Source organism: Micromys minutus (assembly GCF_963924665.1).
Source record: "Micromys minutus genome assembly, chromosome: 7".
NCBI classification, from domain to species: domain Eukaryota; kingdom Metazoa; phylum Chordata; class Mammalia; order Rodentia; family Muridae; genus Micromys; species Micromys minutus.
The window spans coordinates 11,285,830-11,308,228 of record NC_137976.1 but is presented as its reverse complement, the minus strand read 5'-3'; the positions used below and the strand labels follow the sequence as shown (position 1 = coordinate 11,308,228).

Genomic DNA, 22,399 nt, shown 5'->3' with positions numbered 1-22,399 from the left:
GTACTAAGTGAGATATTAGTTTGAGGAGCCTGGGGATGCCAAGTAGTGGGTTAACCTGAGTCTCTGGCAACTGTACAACAAACCTACAGGACTGAACAGAAAAATGGTAGCTTTGAGAATTCATTTGCTCTTCACCAGTTTCAGACAGGGTTTTCCTGTGTAGCCTTAGTTATCCTGGAACTCAATCTGTAGACTAGGCTGGCCTTGAACTCAGATGCACCTGCCTCCACCTCCCATGTGCTGTGATAAAGGCGAGCACCACTGCCACCTGACACCGTTTTTAACTTTTGGAAAAAGTAATTCACTTACTCTACCTTCCTGTCCTCCCTTGACAAGTCCCTCACCCATTACTCCTTTAAAGGGAAGTCCCCCTTCAATATCACCCCACCCTGGGACGTGCAGTCAGAGTAGGCTGGAGGCTACCCTCTCCCACTGAGGCGCAACTGGGTGGTCCAGTTAGGAGAAGGGGATCCAGTGCCAGGCAGCTGACTCAAAGACAGCCTCCCTCCAACTGGTAGGGTCCCACATGAAGACCAAGCTGCACATCTACAATGCTCTGCATGCTCTTTGGTGACTCATCCCCCGTGGGTCCTGGTTAGTTGGCTCTGGAGGTCTTCCTATGGTATCCTTGACCCCTCCGCCTCCCTCATTTCTATTCCGCATCTGTTTCCATTGGCTGTTGGACAAAGCCTCAGGAGCCAGCGGTGCTATGCTGCCATCGACAAGTAGAGCATTCATTAGCAGCGGCAGTTTTTAATGTTTAATCCGACTACACACGCAACACAGATGCACATGTTATATTTCCCCTAATGTTGGCCATATATTCTAGGAAATACACAATACAATGTGCATAGTTCCTTTTAAATTTCATTGGAATGATTTACATTAGTGCATTTCTTCATACCCTGAATTTTTTTAAATTTCCTTTGGTGTCTTTTTCTGTGTTGTGCTTTGCCTACGTTGGTAGTTTGTCCCAACTTTTTTTCTCAGTTAACTGAAGACTTGACCTGTCCCGCTTATTAGTACCTTGTCACTTTCAGGTGCTGTGGGGACCTTTTCTTTCCTGTAACTTGTGTGTTAACAAGACTTTCAGTCTTTATGTAATCAAACTAGATTTCGTAGCCAAGTAGTTATAATCCATCTCCATGTTAAGCTTCAGGTTTGAGTCCAAGTTGCTTTAATGTAGTTGATGCATCTTTCATTTGCTTTTGTAATGACTCGAATTAACTTACTGATTTAGACTAGGCCAAACATATAAATATGTGTATTCACCTGAGGTAATTGTCTAGGAATCTTACTGCCTCTGTCTGCTAACCTAGGCTTAGGAAGTTTCTAGCCTCTGTACAATCTTATCTAGGCCTAGAATATTTTTAGCTTCTGAGACTTACTGCTGAATAAATTCATCTTTTCTAGCTCTTTCTGACCTCTGGCTGTCTGGTTCACTCAGCTGTTCTGGCTAAAAACTCCATTCAACACTAACTGATTCAATCTGGTTTCTCTCAGCCTTTCCTAAATTCCCTTGTTTGGCCTCACAGTAACTCGCAATCTGTTATCTTCAGGCTCCTTATTTTCCAGCTTGTTCTGTCTTTGCCTATGTCTCTTTTGTTATCTCTATAACTGTCCTTGTAAAACTGTCTCCTTTCTCTCCTTTTTATCCTGTGTACTGCTCTCTTAAATCGCTTTCCTTTCTTAGTGAGAGTTGGCATGTATTCTGGCAAATCTTTCTGAGTCATCACTTTGTCTGCCACTATTAGACCTCACTTATAAATATGGCTGCTTCCTTTTGCCAACTAACAACTTTACCTGCATGGTTTGGGATTAAAGATGTGGTATTAAGGGCATCTCTATATTCCAGCCAAAGGAATGAAAGCTAAGGACTGAGCCACACTGCAACTAGATATAGTACTCCCTGTCCCCATAATCCTACACAGAGTATGATTTAATATCCTGCAACATCAACAAGTTCCAACACATAGAATAATGAAGTCACCATATCAGGCTAACAGATGCCACTTTAAACAAAACCTGGTTTATAAATGCTGTATGTGAGCTTTTACATATATAGAGTACCTCTTTTTCCTCTGCTTTAATTCAGTTTTGGTCTCTTGCATATCATTTTGTTTGTACACATGATTATTTTTTTTTAAATCTCTTAAAATTTAACTCTTCCAGGACTGAGCTTTTGAAATACTTCAACCATGACTAAGAGAGAAGCAGAAGAACTGATAGAAATTGAGATAGATGGAACTGAGAAATCAGAGTGCACAGAAGAAAGGTTGGTATTTCTGAATTGATCAGTTTTTAATGTCCAGTATACCAAGTTACAGTCAAGGAGCAGGCCAATATGTTTGTTTTTAACCTGACCTCACATTGTAGAGGATATTGTAGCTTGTTTTTTGTCGTCCCTCTCTGACTTAGTAGCTCGGAAAGGAAGGCATTTCTGAAATAAAGCAACAGCTTAGTTGGTCGGATCACACAGTTAGAGTAGTCTATACCCACCTCCATCCAAGGGGACTGTTTTCCCCCCTTTTAAGTGATTTTGACTTTCATTTCAAAGACAGTTTAATTCAGCCTGAACTTACATAACAGTAGTTATTTATGAATAACTATAGGATAACTGAAAAGGGTAGGCTGCTCTGCTTATAGCTAAAAATATGCTAAAAGTGCTCACTTAGTCAAAGGAATTTTTTTACATTAACCAAGTATGCTATTTAAAGCAATATTATCGTTAGTGGGTTTGTTTTATAAACTTTAACTGTTTTAACAAAAAAAAAAATGTGATGTATATATTTACTAAATTTCCTAAGTGTTATACTTAAAAATATATAAATATAAAATGGCAATTTATATGTATGTACACTTAAATATGCTTGTTTGTGTTAAATATGTGTACTTGCGTGCCAAAACATACATGCAGAGGTCAGGGGTCAGCCTCAGGTGTTGTTCCTCAGGATCCATCCTATTATACAGGACTCTTGTGTTTGATGATGCATAGGCCCATCCAGTTGGCCTGTGGGCTTCTGGGGATTTCTGCGTTGTCTCCCATCTCACCGTAGGAATGCTGGTGAGGTGTGTGTGACCGCACCTGGCTGTACATGGGTTCTGAGCAGCCGAACTCCGGGCCTCAACATGTATAGCAAGTGCTCTTCTACCAACCAATTTCCCTGGACATGCACTCACGTTTTATTTTATTAGTTTTAGTTTTAATTTTAATTGAGTGTGGATGTGACTCTATGCAGGTGAGTTCTAGTGCCAGGAGAGGCAAAAGCTTCATATTGCCATGGAACTGGAGCTTCAGGTAGATGTGAGCCACCTGAAACCAGCTCCTGTCCCCAAGGCTCTGAACTACTGAGCCCCATATCATACTTACTTTTAATACATATTTTTAATAACTTAAGAGAGGTTTAAGTCACATTTAAATATGCTATGAAACGTATTTCCTTAAATACTGCTTTTTCAGTCTCTGCCTTGCCTTCCTGTAAGCATTTACAAAGAAATATGTACAATTACTTGTCTAGGCTCAAACCTATTTGAATTGTGAGATAACAGTTTGCAAAAGCTCTAAGTAAATTTTAAGAGGCAGCATAATTTTCTAAGAATAATAACAAGTAAGATTAATTACAAAAATTGGCTAGTATTTAAATTAAATTGGAAGTATTTGACTTACATTATTACATTTTATTAATTTATATTTACTAGGTTATATTGGGAAGGAAATTGATTAGTAGAAATGATATATATAAAATTCTGGTTTGGTTTGGTTTGGTGTTGGTTTTGAAATTGGGGCTCATGTAGCCCAGGCTGATTTAGGTTTCTCCATGGAACTGAGGATGGTAGATGATCTTAAACTCCTCATCCTCCTGTGTCAACTTCCCAAGTGCTGAGATTATAGACTTGTGCCACCCTTCCAACCAATTGTACAGATTTCAAGGACATAAGCTCTTGAAAATAACTATAATATAAAAGCAGATATTTCCCCGTAAATAATGTATGTCTAGTATTTATGTGCTAGCACATACATTTATATGTATAACAAGGCATGCTTTCAAGTGTACTTTAAGTTTCAAGTCATCTATGAGATTTAGTTTTATTTATTGAGACAACTTGAGTGCAACACAGCATCAAAGAAGAAATGAGTTCAGAATATAGTAAGGAGAGAAAAACGTCTCAAAAGATCATTTGTGCTTTTGCTTTTAATTTTGTTTTGAGCAAAGTGTTAGGGTGACATGTAATTATTAACATTTATCTCCATTAACATTTAGCATTGTGGAACAAACCTATACTCCAGCTGAATGTGTGAGCCAGGCCATAGACATCAATGAACCAATAGGCAATTTAAAGAAACTACTAGAACCAAGATTGCAGTGTTCTTTGGATGCACATGAAATTTGCCTGCAAGATATTCAGGTAAGGCTCATGTCTATAGATAGCTATAAATAGACTTGATCTATGATAGGAAATTTGAGCATTTAGAAATAAATTCTTTCAACAAATTTCTTATATCTAAAATTTAAAAGATTGAGTAATAAAATCGAAATGAATGAATAATAAATCACTTATTCCTTTTTAAATTCATGAATATGAAATCAAATTACAATGGAAATGAAATTTAAAATGGAGTAGTGGGAAACACAATGACCCTGGAGACAAAAGTAGTTTTTGCTGACTAGCTGAATTTTGTTTTATGTGAGTTTTTTAACCTTTAAAATTAGATCTCTTCACTAAATTGTTTTATTTTCTTTATATTTTATTTGTAGTAAAATTTAAATACTAGTTGATGTTTCTTGGCATTAGCTGCATTACAATTTCCCATTGTTGTATTATGATATGCAGACTTAATCAATACAAGTGTTTTACAGTTTGCTTTGCTCCTACTCAAGGTGAATATGAAGTTCACTTAACACTGTAGGCTTTATGTATAAGACATTGTAAACAATTGAAATTGTGATTATATTGTGACTGAATTGTTAGTAGTGAGAGTGATAGACTTGGATGTTCAGTAGTTTCTCTGCAGACATATCTAGACATAGGATACATATTATAACATCCTGTTCAAGCTAGTGACCAGGTATCTGAAGTCAGAGTTATTTTATTCCACTTGTAAGCATGGTAGAAAACACATTCACTAGAAGGGGATTTGAAAGGAAAGAGCACCAGAGTTCTAAGGATATGGATCTGACTCCAGCAGATCCAGGAGTCAGGCTATGAAACTTTTTTATTTGTATTACCTTTGTGAACAGTCTTTAGAGCTAATCCTAAGTTTTAATAAGTGACATTAGTTACAAGGGAGATATGGCAAGAGTATGTTAGCAAACTTAGATCATTTGTCAGCCACTAATTAACATTCTTTCTTGTCATGATAAACATTGCATTATCTTGTACTTTAAATTCATTTATAGAATGAAAAATTGACTATTTGTGTTATTTAAGGAGCCAACAGAGACTGTAGAGCTCCCATAGAAAGCTGCCACTTAAAATAGTCTTGGGGTGGCAGGGAGTGGCTGCAGAGGTGTGCCCGGACATGTGAGGCCTGGCTGTAGGTCGTCCTCAGTACTAGGAAAATAGAAGGGGTTTGCTAGTTTTGCTGTCCTCCATTACAGTCTCAGTGGTGAAATGATTTTTAGTTTTAGCAACTAAATATATGACAACTTTGATAATTAAATGCATTCTTTTAATTAGTATGTCCAGAAATGGTACAGTGATTTATACTAAACCATAGACAGTAGCTTGTTAATGACTAAGCTAAAATAATTTTACTTACCTATTTTAAGCTGGATCCAGACCGAAGCTTGTTTGATCAGGGAGTGAAAACAGATGGGACTGTACAGCTTAGTGTACAAGTAATTTCTTACCAAGGTAAGTTACTTTCATTGACAGTATTGAAAAATTTAGCTCTTGTTATTCTGAGTTTTTAAAAATGTTTCTGCTGAAGGTATTTAAGATGATCTTACACTCATGCTTTTGCTCAGAGCTTCTGTCTGTCAGGGTGAAGCTGAAAGTACAGGACACTGCACTAAACGGAAATAAAGGAGAACCACACCATATAATGAGCACTTGTTTCAAATATTTTTATTCTTTAAGAATTTCATGGTATTTTTGTCATCTCCACCCCATTCTTGCCCTGAACAGTTTGTTATATTTTTAATAAATACTATTTCTTAATACAGTTATATACCATTGTTCTTAGGGTGTAGTTTCTAAATATAATTCTGATTTATGAAATAGCTTTAAATTTTTGCATAACTAAATTTCCATTCAAGAATCTTTGTAGTAATGAATCATTCACTTCATCTTTATTTCCTCTCCATAGGAAATACAGTTTCTAATAACAGAGGACTTGAATGTCTGTACGATTTAAGTTAATTGATTTAAATTTGATTGAACTGAGTCAGCAGATTTTTAGGATGGGAAGGCAAGGTGACTCAGTCTTATTGAATGAGCTTGAAGACCTGAGTTCAGATACCCAACACCATGTAAAAAGCTGGACACAAGGGTGCTGACCTAAAATCCCAGTGTTGGGGAGCAGAGGAGGGAAATCCTTAGGGCCTGTTGACTATCCAGTTGATGAATTGATAAGGTTCAGGTCCAGTGAAACATCCTGACTCAAAATGAGAGGTGGAAAAAGACTGAGGAAGATGTCCCATATAAGCTCTGACTTTCATATGCAGGTATCCATCCACCTGTGTACACACACGCACACACACATGCGTGCGCGCATCACCCCACACAAATAAAGTGAAAAGAAAGACAGAGCGGAGCACAGTGGTTTGTAATCCTCATAACTTGGGAGGCAAAAGCAGGGGATAAACGTTTGGTGTGATCCTAAGCTCTGTAGGGAGTTTGTGGCTAGCCTGGGGCTATATGCAGTCCGGTTTATTTCTGTGTGTGTATGGGCAAGGGGTAGGGAGCAGAGTGACTTATTTAAATTTTCATAAAAAAGTCTATAAAATCTCAGAATGCATAGCTACTCACTTATGCACTATAGTATGGTTTCTGTTTTTTTAATTTATGTCAATATTTTTTTTAATCTCACTTTTGTAAAAAGTGGCACTTTTCTCATGTGGTAATTGTAGGTAATGTTTGTCAAGTTATTACTAAAATTTACAACACTAAGTTAAAGAATTTTTGGTATTTTTTACAAAGGTGTTAAGTTTTATTATATTTGCTTTTACTTTTTTCTTCAATACACATTTTTATTTTTTAGCTATTTCAAGATAAATTTCAGACACAATTCTTTTTTATCTCTAAACATATCAGCACCTATGTTTCCTTAAGACACAAGGGTCGTAGGCTGGGCATAGAGCTCAGAGCTGGAGTACTTCCCTCATATGTGTGAGGTCTATGTTTGATCTCCAGCATTGCAGTATAACTATTTAAGAATGCTTTTATATAATTGCATTATAATTACCAAAATCAGAAAATTAGTTTGGCACAGAGCACAGTACTGTCTCTGTTGTTTAGTATTTATTGGCAATAAGGATCTTTTCATGATCTCACTATTTCAAGAAGATTGTATTTTTTTTTCTCATTTGAAAAAATAACCTTCATTTCTTTGTGACTTCAGGTTTTATTTACCTCTGTACTTTTGTTTCTCTCTGCTGTTAGGAATTGAGCCAAAGTTAAACATCCTTGAAATTGTTAAGACTGCGGAAACAGTTGAGGTTGTCATTGATCCAGACGCCCACCATGCAGAAGCAGAAGCACATCTCGTTGAAGAAGCCCAAGTGATAACTCTTGATGGCACCAAGCATATTACAACCATTTCAGATGAGACCTCAGAGCAAGTGACAAGATGGGCCGCTGCACTGGAAGGCTACAGAAAGGAGCAGGAGCGCCTGGGGATCCCCTATGGTAATGAGACGCTGTTGGTTAGGTGCAGTAAGGTTAGAGTAGGGACACAAAACATCACTGCGCTATGATAGAACGTTTTTAATGTAGACGCTATAGAAGAATACTGATTTTTGTATACTTAATTAGTTTTGAACTGTAACGTACTAGGTACACATGATGAACAAATACATTGCTGGTTTCTGGGAAGACAGAGAATTATTAGAAGACTTTCTACCCTAAGCATGCTCACAGTGTAGTGGAAGAGAAAGAAGATAATAGACAAGAGGCAGTTGTCATAAAGATTAAATGAATACTAATAACTAACAAGTCAATAACTAATACAAACAAAGCGTGTCTTTAAAGCCTTAAAGAAATGAAGCTGAATATTTTGAGGAATACCAAATGGAGCTGAGGCAGTAGTTGACAAATTCAGTGTAAGCTTAGGTTTGTGTAGCAGACCCTTTCTCAGCAAGCAATGTCATAGGGATCCTAGTCTGAAGAAAGTGATGGTGGGTTTATTCCGAGAACTATACTTCCATGAAGGTTATTTCAAACAGACACTCAGAACAGACTTAGACCAGGATGGATTCAGGAGTACTGGGATGATGTGTGGGACCAAGAGTTATCTCTGACAACATACAACTGTTCTTGATTACTGAGAGTAAGGACTAAAAACATGAATCTTGTTCATTTGTTCCATAGACTTATAGTGACTGACTGGAGAGAAAAGAAGCATGTTTTTGTCATTTGTGCAATAGTACCTCTGTCCAGATTAGCATAGACTAGGTGATTTTGTTGGTGGTAAACAGTGATGAAGACAACACATTGTGAACATGGAGAGAGGATATCCAAGTGCTGACCTAGCTTCTCAAGCTTGAATGTCTAGGACAGTAGTTTTGAAACTAACTGGTTGCAGCATGGTTATATGTGTAGTGGAATGACACTGTGCCAGGCACTGTGGTAAGTTCTGGGCTAATGATGATACAGAAGAACTGAGCGTGCCTTCCTTAGCACTGTATAGGACTAACCTCAATGCCTCATGCTTGCTGGGCTAGCACTTGACATCTAGACTAGATTTATAACCTTAGGCATACATTTGAAAGTCTTAGAGGAAGATGGCAGTTTTGGTATGGGACAGATTTCTTAAGGGAAAGTGTTGATAGCACTTGACTTTGAAGTAAAGTACAAGTTTTCAGGAGCACAGATCTCAGGCTGGAGGTACAGTGCTGTATGGAGTTCATTCATATTGAATTTGTAATTTGAAGCTATAAAAGCTGTAGTATTTTGAGAGAAGCAATGTGGAGAAAACACAGTATTACTGGTTCCAAGACTGTACCTTAGATGGGGAAAGGAAAAAGGAAATAGGAAAAGCAAATGGCAGGTAGTACAGTGGCACACATCTTTCATCTCAGCACTCCAGTGGCAGAGGCAAGCAGATCATTTTGAGTTCCTGGCCAGTCAAGACTGCATAGTGTGACTCTCCAGAACTCATGGTATAGCTGGAGACAGAAGAAATAACTACAGAGTATGGCTGCCACCGAAGGAGAGTTACAGGCAGTTAAAGGCGCCTGAGATACTTTTGAGAAAGTCAAAAATATGAATTGCATCGAGTTTGGTAATCAAAGAATTATTGTTTAACTTTGATATAAATTATTGTTGGCTTAGATAAGCTAAATTGTAGTCAAGTTCATTAGAATTTTTTGAGGCAGTAGAGAAGTGTTAGAATAAGAAGTGATCAGACAGCTTGTGCTCTTAATTTTTCCTCCGTAGTAACCACTTAAGTATTTGCTTTGCAGTACCCATTATTAGACATTCTGTAAGTTCTGTTCATTCACTTGCAGATATTGTACTCTTTTGAAGGAGACTTAGCCTCTGAGGGTTTCAATAGCCTTGAGAGTGGTGACCTCCTAGAACCAATACCCACAAATGCCAAGGGATTGATAACTACATAGCCACATGCAGTTCCTTGTTGTGACAGATAGAAATTTACTTTAGATCTGTGGAAGCTAGTATGGATAGTTTATTTGTGATAGAAAGTTAGGAATCATCTGAAAAGAAATGCTGAGAAGGGAAGAAAGGGGACATGAAAACTCCGAGTAATGTTCTGAGTGTGTGTTTGACTTTCCACAAGACATTTCAGGAAGTAATACATAATGGCCATGGGTAGCAGGAGGACTGGCTCAAGGTCCTACCAAGAATGGCGTTTACTTAAAAGTACATTTAAAACATTGAGATCATCATTGATAATATTCTTTTTTTCTATACCTACATAAAGTTCCTTGACTAATTAATTCCAAGTAACACTAAAATATAGTTAACTAGTTACCTCTACTTTTAAATCTTTGAAATGGACCCACATTGGGAAATTCACTAAAGTTCACATTAATATAAGCCAGATTTCTCTCTTGACAGCAGCTTAGAAACTTCTTCACACATGTGGTTGCATGTGTGGATATTTTTAATATTGCCCTTTAAACAAATCTGAAGATGAAATTAATAACTGTAGTATGGGGGGGCTGGAGAGATGGCTCAGTGGTTAAGAGCACTGACTGCTCTTCCAGAGGTACTGAGTTAAAATCCCAGCAACCACATAGTGGCTTACAGCCATCTGTGGTGAGATCTGGTACTCTCTTTTGGTGTGTCTGAAGACAGCTACATACATGTAATATATTATAATAAGAATCTTTTTAAAAAGATATCTATCCAAAGAGATGAGTTCTACAAAATGTTAAAACAATAAAAACTAATTCAGTGTCAAATATGTACGTTTTCTTTTATGAAGTATGAATATTGAAATGATAGGCTATTGTCTTTTTTTTTAGAGTATTTTCAAAAATTTATGATTTTGCCCAGATTACAACATTTAAGAACATATCTAGAGTCTTAACTATAAACATATTCACATACAAAAAGATTGCATTTAAGGGCTGTCCAATTCTATAGCTCTTTCTTCTCCACATTGGTCAACTCCTTTTAGTCTTCTGTCACAGATCTGATGGAAAGGATTTGAGCCTCTGAGAAGCTGGTTCTGCACCAGCCCTCCTGCCTGCCGTCGGTCCTGCTCTGTAGCCACAGCTATGTCCTACTTCATGACTTTTACTCCTCACTGCCTCACCTTGTAGAATGAGACTTAGCTCTATTTTGTGGGCAACAAAATGGGACTTTGCTGTCATGCTGGTGACTTGCTGCTGTGTGTGGTGTGATGTACTTGGTTGGTTGCTTTGTTGTTTGAGATGAAGTCTTCCTATGTTGCCAGGATGGACTTGAAACTTGTCATCCAGCCTAAGCCTCCTCATTTGCTGGAATTGCATGCACCTGGCTTCCTTCTTCACAAACTGGTAACTTCCCTCTAAGTTTGTCTAATCGCTTTAGGACTGTGGTGGAACCATGAGACTAGTTAGACAACTGTTGAGCTTCCAAGTTGAGTATTGACATCAGTTTTGGTGGTTAATTAGTTGTCTGTCTGGCATTCCAGCTCAGACCGTCCTAGAACTCACCATTTACCCAGCTTGCCTTTGTTCTCACAGCTGATTTCTTGCTCTTTCTCCAACTGTCCTGGTTTTAAGTTACTTAGGTTTGGGTGCATGTAAACAATTTTCTTTGCCCACAGTGAGTAGTCAGCTGTCGCCTTTTTCCCTATGTCCAGAGCTGCTATCTTAGCCCCTGTTCTCCAAAGTCCACCATGAGGCTCATCCTCCATTTCCCATTTTTACAGCTTTAGCCAGTTCTCTAGTTAGCATTCTTTTTGTTCTGTTTACAGATTGTCTAGAAAGGGTAACTTAAAAAGACGCTTTCTTCCAAACAGCATTTATTTTACTCTCCCTCTTACAGTACTGTGTGTATACACGTTCTTGAGCATTGTGGCTCTTTCTCTGCTCTTTGTGTCAACTCTTGATCTTGGTTTGGTTATAGTGAGAATCTTTCCTTCACAGTACTTTATACATTACTATTATTCATTGTAATGTGTATTCTAAGAGAACAATCTCGCCATGTACTAAATGAGTACCCTGCCTTTCTCACTGTCTAGAGTCAGCACAACCTGAGCAATATCAATTTTGGAGGGAGAAGTTTTTATTCTATACTGGGATCCTCCCGTTCAGACACTTTTGGTTATGATTTTTAGAACTAGCTGAAATCTTCCCTCCATCTCCGATTTTATATGAGAGTTGCTGTGTTTGCTCATCTTAAAGCAAACAAAACAATACTGCTTTTTTTGTATTTCATTGTTACTTTATGAAAAGAGACAAAATGTGTTTTCTTGCTCTAACATCCCTGGGCTTCTCACTGTTTTCATTCCTTCCCCTTGGACCCCATGGAATTAGGAAAGCTGTTCTTTAGTTTTGTTTTTTATCTTGGCTTGCTATGCTTTCAGGGACTTCTTGGCTCTAGTTGTCTTCCTGTTGTCATTTTGCTTCTTCATAGGTTTGGAAACAAATCTTGTAGATTTTTCTTCCTGAGATGAGAGCTGACTGTTAGCCACGCTGCCCTCAAGCCTCCTCATTTAAATAGCTTTGTCTTCACCCATGCATACCGTATGGATGTGGTAGATAATTTATTGCTGGGTGTCTCTTTGGGTTTGTAAGCATCTGTGGGTTTCTGGTTTTACCTTCAGTTGCTTTCTGTTTTTCTGTGTATAATCAGAGAAGATAAACTGTTCTCATCTTCCTAGACATTCTCCATCTCTTCTTTGTGGCTTTCAAGCCTATATATTTTTCTTTGGTTTATTTTTTACCATAAATTATTTCTTATCTAATTGTTAATTTTACACATTTTCTTACTAAATAACACTCATTTATTGGGTATATGGTCAGTACTATTTAAATAAACCATCATCTTAAAGCAGGAGTACCAGTGCCAGAATTAACCCAGCATTAAGTGCCCACAGACAATATCTTCAGTTAGGTGCCAAGAATATAGTGATACAATCTTCAGATATGCTGGCAGTCTTTAATTTTCTGTTTGCAAATTTGGTTAGCTTGTAAAAATAAAAATAATAGAATAAATGAAATCATTGGAGCTTTTCTGTGTACATTCAACAGATGCCTGTTCAAGTCACTGTAGTAGACTGGAATCAGGTTTAGCACAAAGTCCTTAGAGTTATGTATGGAGTTGATGCCACTGGGGGGCAGCTGAGTGAACAGGAAGTTAGCATGCCATATCAGAAAGTGCCACCAAAGGTGAGTACACAGTAGCCAACGTTCTATTGGGAGGGATGGAGAAAGAGTGTATTATGCTCAATGTGAAAGGGAAGGTTAGCCCCCTAGCATACCACTGAGTTTTTCTCAAGGCACCAAACCATACAGTGTTTTAAAATAATATTTTGAGCTTGGACAGTATCCTCCATTATCTCTAAGATAATATACTGTAGTTGTCATGTGGCCCACCAGAGAACAATCTTACAGTCTGTTTTTAATGATAAAATTCCAGACTAAATAATGTAGAACCAAGTGACTCCTTGGTTCCTACTTGGTAACTGAGATTGAGAAATTGAGAAAGAACAGAGGAGAAAATGCATGTCAGCATAAAAATTGTTTTTCAGAAAATCAGTTTGCGTCACTTGGGAAAAACACCTGTCTGGATTTCATATGTGTATATATGTGAATTGAAATATTAACTGTGAATTTATCTAAGATGGAACAAGGCTAAAGGTAATATTTTTCTTTCTAGATCCTATACAGTGGTCCACAGACCAAGTCCTGCATTGGGTGGTTTGGGTAATGAAGGAGTTCAGCATGACTGATATAGACCTCACCACACTCAACATTTCTGGAAGAGAATTATGTAGTCTGAACCAAGAAGATTTTTTTCAGCGGGTCCCTCGGGGAGAGATTCTCTGGAGTCATCTGGAACTTCTTCGAAAATGTATAAAATTAGAGTTATTATTTCTTTGCATTGTAACTAAAGCTTAATTTTATTTTTGTAACTTTGTTTTTACTTTATTAATTGTTAATAAGCAAATACTGATGCTGTAATAACATTGTTACAGGTAGTGTGAAGAGTTCCTTATGTATTATTTCAATACCTATAGTAATGCCATAAACTGTTACTTTCCCTTCTTTTTTTAGGTTTCTATGTGAGAGACTGAGGCTGTAAGATCCCTACAGAGGGTTAGACATAGGGAGTGTCCAAACTAAGATTCTTATCTGGGCTTATACCACATTCCAAGGTCTTTCTTTTGTCTGTCTTTTTGAGACAGGTAGGTCTTGCTATATGCCATGGCTAGTCTCAGCTCAGGATCTTCTTGCTGCCAAGTCCCACGTGGCGGGGATGACTGGTGCAAGCCTGGCTAGGATCCAGGTTCTTAGAATCTCACAGAGGCTCCACCATTAGCCCTTTTTTTTTTTTATACATTCTGATCATTGCCTTGTCTTTCCCTAATCATCACCTGCATTTCTAGAAACTTTAAGATCATTGGATTGCAGGAGATTTCCCTCCTAGTCTCTTATTTGTAGGATTAAAAATGCCTTTCCTAGTTAAGTAAAAGGTTTTTAAGAGAGTTATGGAGGAGTCCTCTGGAGCAAAGCTTCTCTGAAGAAAACTTAGAATCTACCTGGCTGACCAAAAAGTACAAAAAAAGTATACATTTTTTGTTTAGTCTACTCCATATTTTAATAACGTTTAAGCCATCTCACCAGCAGTCCATCCCTTCCTACTGTTTTGTATGTTGTGAAGCTAGCCAGACCTCCATGATTTTCTGTTTATAAGTAGGGTGGATTCTGCTCTGTTTGCTAAGAGTTATGTATGGAAATGTCATGGCTTGTACTTTGTTCTGCTGTTCACTTGATGAGGAAAGAAGATCTTAAACAGTAATTTGATACTTAGCATTGTTACTTAAGGTTTATCTCTCATGTTGAGGAAGAGATGGGCTCTAGAAAGGCACTATACTTGTTTTCTCTTGAATGAACTCTCACTGATGTTTTTTGAAGAGTTACTAAGAGATTGACTATATTCATAGGCTGTGTGGGGTTATTAGCTACCTCAGTTCTTAAACGTGAGTAAGTTGAATGTCTTTGTTGTCATTCAGTGTCAGAGTCATAACTGAGTCATGTTTATTCAAACATTTTCTTATTTGGAGTCTTGGAACTACAAGAATAGTACTTAGAGTAGTCTCTAAAGTCATGGTTTTCCCAGTCTTTCCCAGATCAACTCTTTCTTGTACTTGACAGTTTCTCATTCACCTGATGTTTCTCAAACTGTAAAGTTACATTTACTTTTCCTAGTCAGGAGACACGTCTTGTTTTCTTCATTCTCTTCTGTGCAGTAGACTGGGTTTTCCTCAGAGAAGCTTTGCTCTAGAGTTTTACAACCTCGGCAAATATTTCATAGAGCTGCTTGCCTGTCCAGCAGGAATCCTTGCTCTGCTTTCGTAAGAAGTGGTTTTAGTTTTAGAATCTTAGGTCCAGTTCAGCACTTACAGAATGGGCATGATCTGCAAGGCTTTCTCCAGTTTCTCTTGTTTCCAACTCTTCTCAGAACAGGGTTCTCTGAGCAGAAAGAAGAAAGGTCTGTGGCATAACTTTTAAAGGTACTGCTTCCTAGGACAGAACTATTACTCATAAGCCTGTCATTCCGTTAGCCTTAGTGATCTCTTGTGAACCTGTCTGAAGAGAAGGAACTCCTTTTGTACCTTGTTTACAAGTTGGCCTACCTGCATGCAGATCCTAAGTTAAAGTTTCTCCCAGGTTCTATTTGGGGAAGATACATAAGAAATATACCAGGCATACAAATTCTTCATCATGCTTTTAATGTAAACATCTGTCAGCAAAAGAATAAGTCTTTAGGAAAAAGGACTGGATCCGCTTAATAGCGCTAGGGCCTAATGGTTTCTCATAACTGTTCCATGTTCCTCATGATTCTGCTTTTCAACACATGTTTCTTCTCTCATGCATGACCAAGGTTTGGGGGGCTTTAGAGGAAGTACAGTATTCAGGATTCCTATATTTTCTTAGATTATATATTACTTCCTGTGTTCTGCTTTTTACCTTGAGAGTCCTTAAGAACTACACTTTAAACTCAGGTCTCTGAGGATCAAGGGTTTGGAGCTGAGTTTACAGGTTGCCAAGAATGAGCTGTCTAATGAATGGTTCCTTTCTAATTTGTCTCCTTTGAGGTTAAGCTGCTTGTATTCATGTAGTGGCAGGACACTTTTAGTTTTAATAACACTTTCTGTCAATTATACATTAAAAACTAAAGAGGAAAATACACCACAATGTTTTTAGCCCACCCTTAATCCCAGCACTTGGAAGGTAGAAGCAGGTGGGTCTCTTCTCAGTGTGAGCCAGCCTGGCTCACAGCAACAGTTCCAGACAGCATGGGCTGCAGAAAGAAGTCCTATCTGGACAAAACAAACTTTTAAGAAAAGAGTTCTGGGTAGAATGTTCAGAATTAGAGGTCTCAAAACATAAAAATCCTCAGTTTACTGTAGTGTGCTTCTTGAAAACATTTTTTCTTTACAATTCATAATAGCCTTGTGAGGTGTGTGAGATCTCATTCAGATGTGAAGAAGTAATATCTAAGGGTTTAAATTTTAACTGTTAAGCTCTACTAAACCCTTACTTCTCTGAGGATAGTCTCAAGTGATTATTTAAGCCCTCAAACTTATAAGCCCCAAAGAAAGTTCCATCTGGTAGGTAGGTTTCAGACCTTGTCTTACTCACTCCCAGCTCTTCTCAGCTCTTGTATCACAAAATTGAACCTGGTCAGAACACCCTTAGGGTCTTCTTGGAGTCTCAGTCTCGACTCACCCAGTCTGAGGGCGATCACGGACAGGGTCAGTTTTAATAGACAGGCAGAGCTGTGGTAGACTGAAGTTAGGATCTGGGATGTGTAATGTGCAACACAGTAAGAATGGTGTTTGCTTGGGAAGAGTGAGAGATACTGAAGGCTTTTGTAGAAGATTCTGTTCAAGCCTGTTAGTCTGGATTCTCTAAGGAACAGAGCTAATAGAGTGAACTAATATACGGCTGTAGCAAGCCTTTGGTATTTCAAACATGACTAATTATTATGTAGCACTTAAGACAGCTGAACATTTAACTAATTTTCAGTTTAACATGTATCTTATTTGTCTTACTAGTTTTGTTTCTAATCATGGAACTTTTTTTAAAGGCTGTGTTTGCTAAGTTCATTTTTACTGTGTTGGGAATTGTGTTTTTTGTTTTAAATGAAAATGAATTTTTTTGTGTTCTTCAGATGTTTTGGCAAGCCAAGAGCAGCAGATGAATGAGATAGTTACAATTGACCAGCGTGAGTATTCATTCCCGTAGAATTTCCAAGTATCAGTAAGAAACTGGTTTTTTTATTAAATGACTTCAAGATAAAGCTTTTAGCATAACTTTTCTAATTACAGAGGACAGAGCAGTTGAACTTAAGTCCATGTAGATCAGGAATAGAGCCATGTCTGTTTGCTTTGCTTACCCCTAGGCCTGTTTGTCTCTTTCTAAACTGAGAGCTTGTTTACATTTCAAATGTTATTACCCCTTCCCAGTTTCCCCTCTGAAAACTCCTCATTCCACCCCTCTTCCCCTCCTCCATGAGGGTGCTCCTCTACCCACCCACTCACTCCCACCTTACCTCCCTGGTGTTCCCCCACACTGGGGAATCAAGCCTTTAAAGGACCAAGGCCCTCTGCTCCCATTGATGCCAGACAATGCCATCCTCTGCTACATATGAAGCTGGAGCCATGGTTCCTCCATGTGTGCTCTTTGGTTAGTGGTTTAGTCCCTGAGAGCTCTGGGGGGTCTGGCTGTTTGATACTGTTTTTCTTCCTGTGGGGTTGCAAACCCCTTTCAGCTTCTTCAGTCCTTCCCTTAACTCCTCCATTGGGATCCCCGTGCTCAGTCTGATGGTTGGCTGCGAGCCAGAGCCTCTCAGCAGACATCCAGCACTTCTGGGCAGTAGTGTCTGGGTTTGGTGGCTGCTTATGGATCCCCAAGTGGGGCAGTCTCTGGATGACCTGTTCTCAGTCTGCTCCACTCTTCGTCCCAGCATTTCTTTTTAGACAGGAGCTATTCTGGATTAAAATTGTGTAAAGGCTGGGTGGCCGAGCCTAACCGCTGGATATGGTCTCTGTAGGTTCTCCCTCCCCTTTTTGGGGTATTTTAGCTAATGTCATCCCTTTGGGGTCCTGGGAGCCTCTTGCTTTTCTGCCATCTGGAACTTTCTGGTGGCTACCCTCAGTTCCCCATCTCCCATTGCTTCACACCTCTCTGTTCAATTTCCTGACCCTCAATACATCTTGCCCATCTCCTCCCATACCTAATTCTGTCCCCCTTTCTTTCCTCTCTCCCTCCTCTCTACCAACTATGCATGCTTGAGGCTTTGTTACATTAATCTTTGATAAACTGAATTATTGTTTAACACATGATAAACTTAGCTTTGTTGATACTTGCAACTATGTTTCATTCATTTTGACTGCTGAATAGCATGTCTAAAAATGTTACAAAGTTTACCAGGTTGGTCAGTTTAAGATCGAATCAACAATGTGTTTTTCTGCCCTTCAATTCCAATGAGCCCCAGCCTTTCTCACCCGGACTTGTGAACTTAACAGTCATAAAGACAAATGTGAGTTCTGAATAGTTTAAATTTTCATCATGTTTAAACCATTTTTATGAACAGGTGTATTGTAGCTTTCTGATAATGGATATTTGCCATTCCTACTTTGGAATAATAAATCTAGCTGTCTGTAAGCTGAGATTCACAAATCGAAGTCTTTTCCTAACATAATTAAAGGAATGTTAATTTTATTGATTGCATTTACTTTTACTATCTGTGTTAGAGGGAAATATTTTTTCCTTTTTCTTTTAGCTGTGCAGATTATTCCAGCGTCAGTGCCTTCTGCTACACCAACTACGATTAAAGTTATAAACAGTAGCACAAAGGCAGCAAAAGTACAAAGATCCCCACGGATCTCAGGAGAAGATAGGAGCTCACCGGGGAACAGAACAGGTATTTTTGCATAAACTGGCATTAGAAAACTTGTCAAGTTAGATATTAAACTATGAATATGGGCTGACTCTCTGGCAGTGTTTAGCTAATGTTTACAAGATGAGAAGTTTGGTTTTACTTTGGTTGAAATTGGACCACTGCTTGTGCACTGCCTTTGACCTGTGTTAGCTTCTAACATGCTGTTTGCTTGTTCTGCTTACGGATTTAGGAAACAATGGTCAGATCCAGCTATGGCAGTTTTTGCTGGAACTTCTTACTGACAAGGATGCTCGAGACTGTATTTCTTGGGTTGGTGATGAAGGTGAATTTAAGCTAAATCAGCCCGAATTGGTTGCACAAAAATGGGGACAACGTAAAAACAAGCCTACGATGAACTATGAGAAACTTAGCCGTGCATTACGGTAAGCGTTTGCTTTTGTTTTCTAATATATTCCCTAAAAATATAGCTTCATATTGTTGATATAAACGTGGTAGGTAATCATAACAAGATGCATGTGCGTGTGTATGATGAGATAGATGGCTCAGTGAATAAAGGTTTTCACCCCAAAGCCTACTGCGTCACTGACTTTCCTTTCTGAATCTCTATGGTAGGAGAATGGCTAACTTCAGGCGCATATATACATGTACGCCCAGAGAATGAACAATATGATTAAAAAAAAAAAATTAAAGCATAAATGTTCTATGCATTATGTTAAAAATTACTTAAAAGAGTTTTCCTTACAATTTTGATGTGCATAAATCTTTTTAAAAACAATCATAAGGTTATTTGTTTTAAGTGATTTAAAAGCATATAATTTCTGTTCAAAACCAACCTGCTTATTGTAAATATTTTTGTAGTTTGCATTACAAAGATGCTATATACATATCGAATATATATTGTATCAAATTCATGAATTTCTGTTTTTGTAATTAATTTACAGTTTAATCCTTCTATATCTGAACATCCAAAAGTAGAGCTTGGAATTATTTTCCCTAGTTACTTTGAATAAGCTTAAGTGGAAAGACCTCTGTTACCAGGTGTTGGTGAGGCTATGGGAGTGCTTCCGCACTGTGCTGAGGGGTGCGTCATGCAGGATTCTGTCAGGGGTGCCCTGCTAAGTTACTGACTTTTCTGAGTAGACCACAAGCAGGAATGTCTGAGTGTCCATACATAAGATTCTAAATCAGAAATCACCCCGATCCATCAGACAAATGAGTGAGACAGTTGTTCTTTACTGAAGTATTAAAGCTGAACTATTGTCGCAGGTGATGTTACGGAGTCAGGAAGGGGTTTGGGTTCAAAGGACTGTGTGATAACTATATAACATGGTGTATGAGTGTGTTACTTAGGATAGCAAGGGGGCTGAGTTCAAAGGACTGTGTGTTAACTAATTTTGCATATGAGTGTGTTCACTTAAGATAGTGTGATAAAATAAGAAAAGTAAACTATGAAGTTTTTGGATATACCTTTAAGAAAAAAAATACAAAGAAGAGCAGTGAAGTTACTGTCTTGAAGCAAACTTGTGGAAAAGAACAGAGTGCTCTAGTTATTGACAGTCTGTTATTAGACCTGAGTAATAACTTAATGGTGAATTGGCATTTCAGATGTTAACTTTTGTATTTTTTCTGTTTATATGGTAGAGTTCAAAATTTAGGAGTTTTTAAAAGCTAGTTTGACAAAGGTAAGTGGGGCAGCAGCCATGTGACAATGCAGGTTCATGTTGCTGTGTGCTGCTGTGTGGCGTATGCCATAGGCTGAAGAAAGGAAGTATCAAACACAATCAAAGCTTAGGGGTGTGTGTGTGTGTGTGTGTGTGTGTGTGTGTGTTTTGTTTAGTTTTACCAAGAAATGATGATCACACCAGTCCTAATTACATTCTAGACATATCAAACCACTTGCTTTTTTCCCTTTTCTCACATGTCTATTTATCATAAACTTGTATTCTTAAACTAAATGACAAGCAGTTTGGTGGTTAGTAAATTCAAATTCTTTATTGTGTGAAGTCTCATGTACAAAGTAGCTATAAACTCAGCTGCTTCTGTCTCCATGGAAAGTGCAGTAGACAGCCCTGTAGTGTGGACTCCATGTCTGCTCTGCAATGGTAGGCTGGACAGCTGTGCCTTTTGATGCCCTTCACCTCTTTTCCTGTAGCATCTTTCTTCTGACCTTAAATTCATTTCTTATGGGACCCCTCATGGTTTGGAGAATTTCTCCAAAATGTGGGCAACATTTATATGATAAATGGAAGATGAAGGTATTTATTGTATTAAATATATCATGTTAGATTTTATGTAAAACAAAAGTGGACTTAACAACTATCTGTAACTTTGCTGTTTGGACTCTTCTTAACATAGTGTATATTCTATAGTTAACTGTGGCAGCCATTGTATGCTAAGCACTTTATAAAGATTATCTCTCTCTATTCAATATTTTGTGAGGGTACTGACTGTTTTCACCTCACTTTATACATGAGGAATAAAGGGTTAAAGGAACTAGGATGTTCCTGTGGTCACAAAGGCAGCAAGTCCAGGTGTGAGACTTTGCACCATTGTCTCTGGATTAAAAACCCTTGGTTAGGTCCTTTTGCCATTTCTCAGATTCTTTTGTTTTTGTCGTCTCTTTAGTAATTCTGTTGGTTTCTGAATCAATGTTATCACAGTTGTTATACATATAAGTTTTTAAAGTAATGAGGACTGAAGTGTTTGTAAGTAATGTTCTGGAGTTTGATTTATAATGTTAAGTACTCTGGCATCAACATTAACTATTGTAGTGAGTACAAAACTCTGCTAGGTTTCTGTTTGTAGAAAAGTAGGGAGTACGAACTCTTCATCTTTTACAATTACTGATGTGGTTTTTCTTTTTAAAGGTATTATTATGATGGGGACATGATTTGTAAAGTTCAAGGCAAGAGATTTGTGTACAAGTTTGTTTGTGACTTGAAGACTCTGATTGGGTACAGTGCAGCGGAACTGAACCGCCTGGTCACGGAGTGTGAGCAGAAGAAACTTGCAAAGATGCAGCTCCACGGGATCGCCCAGCCGGTCACAGCCGTAGCACTGGCAGCTGCCTCTCTACAAACAGAGAAGGACAATTGAGACCTAGCACCTCCTGAGGACTCTTAAGGTTTTTCTTAAATATTTAGAGCAAGCTTTGCTCTAACCTTTATTACTGAATTTGAATCTTATTTCTAGAGTGTACAATCTGATGCATGATTTTTTTTATAAATATTTCATACTCTTGTGAATTTGGATCTTTTTATGTTGAACATATATTTTAGAATATGTTAAAGGATCACCACGATGCCTGCGATGCGAGAGCAGGTTCATCGGGGGTTAGTTTGCTAACAGTCAGGAAAGCTAAACTGGTCAGTATTAATGTCTAGCCCTACCAAAAAAATAGCGTCTGAAGATGAAAGTAAGGAAGAAGCATTTCCAGGAACCAGCCTGGTGTAGCCACTGCGGGAGTGTAGCTGTTTCCTCTCTGCTTTCCACAGAGCCTGAAAACGGACATTCTCAGCTAAAGCATGTGTGCCTGTTTCATCTAATCAAGCAGAGCTAAATGGTCATATCAAATAAAATTATATTGGTAATTACTAAACTATCAGGTTATTAATTTATATATTTGCAAGTAAGAAATAAGTTAACT

At 38.1% G+C, this 22,399-nt stretch overlaps 1 protein-coding gene across 3 annotated transcripts in view; it reads left to right on the top strand.

Annotated features, from left to right (window-relative positions):
* Nucleotides 1-22,399, top strand: part of GABPA (GA binding protein transcription factor subunit alpha) — a 24,240-nt gene extending 1,841 nt beyond the window's left edge. For 2 of the 3 annotated variants that reach the window (XM_080919383.1, XM_080919382.1), the window contains exons 2-10: nucleotides 2,173-2,275; nucleotides 4,263-4,407; nucleotides 5,772-5,856; nucleotides 7,606-7,851; nucleotides 13,498-13,692; nucleotides 17,020-17,073; nucleotides 18,634-18,774; nucleotides 18,983-19,175; nucleotides 21,621-22,399. In XM_080919383.1, coding sequence (XP_080775509.1) covers nucleotides 2,199-2,275; nucleotides 4,263-4,407; nucleotides 5,772-5,856; nucleotides 7,606-7,851; nucleotides 13,498-13,692; nucleotides 17,020-17,073; nucleotides 18,634-18,774; nucleotides 18,983-19,175; nucleotides 21,621-21,849 — 1,365 coding nt within the window. In that variant the 5' untranslated portion in view covers nucleotides 2,173-2,198 and the 3' untranslated portion in view covers nucleotides 21,850-22,399. The remainder of the gene's footprint in view (nucleotides 1-2,172; nucleotides 2,276-4,262; nucleotides 4,408-5,771; nucleotides 5,857-7,605; nucleotides 7,852-13,497; nucleotides 13,693-17,019; nucleotides 17,074-18,633; nucleotides 18,775-18,982; nucleotides 19,176-21,620) is intronic. The other variant, XM_080919384.1, reaches the window with a different exon arrangement.